This window comes from Charadrius vociferus, unplaced genomic scaffold (genome assembly GCF_000708025.1).
Source record: "Charadrius vociferus isolate BGI_N301 unplaced genomic scaffold, ASM70802v2 scaffold433, whole genome shotgun sequence".
NCBI lineage: Eukaryota > Metazoa > Chordata > Aves > Charadriiformes > Charadriidae > Charadrius > Charadrius vociferus.
Genome location: NW_009647846.1, coordinates 3,181,468 through 3,185,892, shown reverse-complemented (window position 1 = coordinate 3,185,892; position 4,425 = coordinate 3,181,468). Strand labels below are relative to the sequence as shown.

At 50.8% G+C, this 4,425-nt stretch overlaps 1 protein-coding gene across 1 annotated transcript in view; it reads left to right on the top strand.

The window, feature by feature from the left end:
* The window catches only part of SRGAP3 (SLIT-ROBO Rho GTPase activating protein 3), a 61,169-nt gene that overhangs the window by 1,978 nt on the left and 54,766 nt on the right, over positions 1 to 4,425 (top strand). The window contains exon 2 of the mRNA XM_009882864.1: positions 3,276 to 3,438. Coding sequence (XP_009881166.1) covers positions 3,376 to 3,438 — 63 coding nt within the window. The 5' untranslated portion in view covers positions 3,276 to 3,375. The remainder of the gene's footprint in view (positions 1 to 3,275; positions 3,439 to 4,425) is intronic.

The window sequence follows — 4,425 nt, the reverse complement described above, 5'->3', positions numbered from 1 at the left end:
AAGAGCGGTGATTTCTGCTGTTACATTACTAAATCCTATTTATTCCATATTACTAAATCCCATTTAATCTGTTTACTTGGTCTCTCTAGTGAGCAAGGCTTTACTGTTGTCTTAGCAAAAGTCTGCTGAAAATGAATTACCGTTCAAATGTGCTCTTTGCATGTGGCTGTTGCTTGTCAGTTGTGCGGTGCTGGGCTGGTGCTGCTGTATTATGCACTGGGGATAACTCTCCTGGAGAAGGAGTTGGCCAGCATGGGCTCAAGAAGTTCAGGGATGCTGGAGCCCATGAAGGCTCGCTGCGTGCGTGTGCCTCTCCCATCAGCTGAGAGCAGTATCATGCCTCTCCCATTGCTTAGTGTGCTTCCAGTATTGGAAGGATGCTCTGTGTTGTGCGGTATCCACAAGTAACGATGATTCTCCACCTCCATAAAATGCCCAGGCACAAGTGCCTGGTGGTTTGTGATGGCATTGATAGTGCTAATAGGGTCAGCTTGATTTCAGTGCTCACTTCTGCCAAGTCCTCACTGGCTCACTGTGTTGAGAGACACTTAATATATTTTTCTTCCAGACTGCCCTTTAGTAGGTTCATCTGCACTGTTTCCCCAGACTGCTCATGAATGTCATTATTCTGATGAGGCTTTTGACACTCTTAAGAGATACGGTATCTTCAGCTCTTCCTTTGCCCTGTGTCGCCGCAGTGCTGCTGCTGGGCTGGTCATGGTGATTACGGGATGACAGACTCATTCATGCTTTTAGATGGAGTTCTTCTGTCTGGAGGTGCATGCAGAGGTTTTCTGGAGTCACCATGCCACACGTGGTGGCCGTGTGCTGGAGAGGCGGGCTGGCTCTCCTCTCCACATGGGTTCAGTGGTGCGGTGGGCTGTACCAGCCCCGCTGCTGTGGCTGAGAGCATCTTGGAGGAGGAAGGGTAGGTGTGTGAAGGCTTTGGCTGCCCAGCTGCACAGCCTGGGCTAGCTTTCTGGTTTCAGGACTTCTTGGGAAGGTCAGTCTTCTTGGAGCACGGGGGTCTGAGGCCCGTGTCCATCACGGCTGTGTTGCCAGCGCTGTCGGTGTGTGCAGGCTGCCAAACCTGGGTGCACAGCAGACCTGGCTGCCGTGTGGGCGAAGCAGCGGGTGCTCCCTGGGACAGCTTGTGGGTATCTTTAGGGGCTGGGGAGGGAAAAGCCGCTGGGGCTTGAACATACCATTGGGCGTTGCTGTTGGCACATGGGGAGAACTGTCCAGGCAGGATGGTGGCAGGGGAGGTCTCCGCCAAAAGGGGCCAATTCTCTGGACCCAACATGTCTCGTAAGAAAGGGTTGGTTTGACCAGAGAAACGGTGTCGGTGAAATATTTGGAACAAATCACCTGGCTGCCTCATTTAGAGGGTCTATCTCAAAGTGTCTCCGTTGGACAATGTGAAATGTTTTGTTTCAGTTGTATCATTTCTGGAAACGTTTCACTTTTGAATAATTTGCTTTAGTACTAAAAGCAGTGCATGGAGAGCAGTGCAGGTTTCTTTCAGTGTTGAGATGGAACATGTCAACATTAGTTAAGCTCTAATTAAGTGTGAAATGTTCCCTGAAATTTCCCTCAAAAGAGAGCTTTTCTGACCACCCCTGGCTTCCAGGTGAGTCAGGGTCTTGGGGTGCCCCTGGGGAGGGTCTCGCCAGCGGGGCCGGGTGGGGACGAGCTGGCTCTGAGGGTGCTGCCTGGCTCCTGGGGACTCTCCACGTCAGCCGCCCCGATGTCTGCTGCCGCTCATGGCAGTGTCTTTGTTGTCTGCAGCACGAGTTGGGTTAAGACCATCGTAAACATTCAGCATACATGAACGTATTCATGTTGTGCACAGACACTTCGTGTTAACATTGGATGCAAAACATTTTCTCCAGCACTGTTTAGTGGACTAAATGTGGTACAACAGATTGCGTGGCAAATGAGCTCTTTCTGAAATGAAAGTGACAGCCGTATTCATAGCACAAAGTGGGGAAAAGAAGCAAAACTCTCTCTCCCTTGCAAAGCATTGAAGGGATTGCCAAGAAGGTCTCTTCTGTACCATCTTCCAGAGCACCTGGCTTGGGAAGGGTCTGATTTGGTACACCTGCTCATGTCCTGGTGGACGTCCCTGAGGGGAAGCACTCGAATGGCTGAAAGAAACTCCAAAAGAGGTTTGTGGAAACTGGAGCAGGGCCACAGATGGTTCCCACCTTGGCTGGGACCAGCTCTTGTGTTGTTGCCATCCGACTCGCACGTTTTCAGGTCCTTCAGAGCTGTTGCCCAGAGTACCTGCACTGTATTACTGTCATATTGCTAATTAATTTTTTGCAGACCACACCTTTATAAAGGGTAACTACAGGGCAGTGGTCCAGAAAGCACAGTGGGTGCCCTGAGAAGTCGAGGTAGGGCAAAAAAATTAGGCTGTGTATGGCAGATTGCGTGCAAAGATCCATGTGTGTGCGTGTGTGTTGTGAAGCACAGGGTTGTGCCCGGGGTCAGCGTCAGAGCATCCGTCTCCCTGCACGGAAAGCCTCTGTCCTGGCGCCGGCAGCCGTGGGAGGCTGGTAAATAAGGACGAAGCTGCAGGAGAGAGCAGCTTGGGGCAAAGAATGTGAATTCCTTGGCTTGGTTGAAACCCGCGTGTATAATGCTTAGCCTGGGAGCTTCTGTGCTGGCAGAGATACTTTAGCGCCTTTCCTGCACCGAAGAGGAGGTGCCGGTGTGGGCAGCCGGCCTTGTGTCTGGGCATGGGGCGTCTGCCAGGTCGCACCACCATCCCGGTCGGGCCATCACCAAACCGGCACCGATGACCCCGTGGTGTCTGCCGAAAGGACGTGGCTCTGAGCCGGTGGATGGCCCGTGGTGCACTGGTCACCTCCGTTGCAGAGCTGTGCCACTGCCTGACGTGACTGTGGCCCCGGGGAGGGGGAGGCGAGGGGTGGCAGCAGCAGGAGATGCTGTGGCCGGGTGTCCTCCCGGCAGGGCGATGGGGACAGCGCTGTCGGAGCAGTGTGGTGGTGGTGGTGGCCGTGTGCTGGAGAGGCGGGCTGGCTCTCCCGGAGCTGCGCTGAGGGGCCGTGGGGTGCGTGGCTGGGTGCCTCTGGGGGGAGACAGGCAAGAGGAGCTCACACACTTTTCTCTGGGGTGCGACGGATTGCAGTGATGTATGTGGTGGAGGAAGGCAGCGTTAATATGCTGTCGGCCTTCATTTGAAAATTACATACCTTTTTGACTCGTTCACTTGACCTTTTTGATTTTTTTTTTTTCCAATTCCTTAGGAAAGATCAGCACCTGCTTTCCCCTGTGAACTGCTGGTACCTGGTTCTGACGCAGACCCGGCGAGAGAGCAGAGATCACGCCACCCTGAATGACATCTTCATGAACAATGTCATCGTCCGGCTGTCGCAGATCAGTGAGGATGTCATCAGGCTCTTCAAAAAGGTAACCAAAGCAGTGATGGAGGGTTTTGCTCAGTAAGGATCCATCCTTGAATTTTAGTCTGAAAAAGGAGCTTATTCTGGACTTCTACACAACTATGCCCTCCAAAAGTTAAAAAAAGCTGACATTGTTAAAAAGCAGAGACAGGTAACAAGACTTTCTAAGAAGTACACGTCACATCTTAATGAGAAATCTGGAGAGGAGTTTGAACTGTGGACAGTGAAAATGTAAAACCATAGTGACAGGCCAAATAAAATTCTCAGAGACAACTCGCTAAAGACATAAAGCTAACAAAAACTTCTCCAAAACCACGAGGAAGAAACCTGCCGCAGGGTGTGGAGAGGGGGACAGATGGGTGAGGTGCAAAAATGCTGCGAGGTAACAGCCGAAGGCCAACGGGCTTCTTCAGCTTGGTACTCGTTCAGGAGAAGCTCAGACGAGAGATTTGCTGGGGGGGTGGTGGTGTTACCAACCTGAGGAACCGTACCCAGCTGAATCTCATTAGATGTTGCAGAGTAAGTCTGTACAAGAGACTATCACTTATAAGTCTTTCCAGATAATATTTATCCAAGAGTTTTAAAGAAACTGAGATATAAAACTGTCAAGTGACTAGCAGTGAGGTGTGACCTAATGCTTAAACTGGTGTCAGTGCCAGAGAAATGAAAGGTGGAAAACACGATCGCTTTTTTTAAAAGACTCCTGGAGGGCTTCAGAGAACAGATCAGCAATCTGAGTTTAAAACCAGACTTGTTGGGTGAAGCTTTAGTAAAGAGCAGAATGATGGGCATGTAGGCAGATACAAGAGAGGAGTCAGCGTGGCTTTCCGTAGAGAAGAGTCATGCCTCAGGATTCTAGTGGAGGTATTTCCAGGATCATGTGAATAACTTGGCATGGTACCTTCAGTGTCTTACAGGCTCTGGAAAAGCTCTCTCACTGAAGTTCTTAAAGAAAAGAAACTGTTGAAGAACAAGAAGTGGTTGTTTTCTGGGT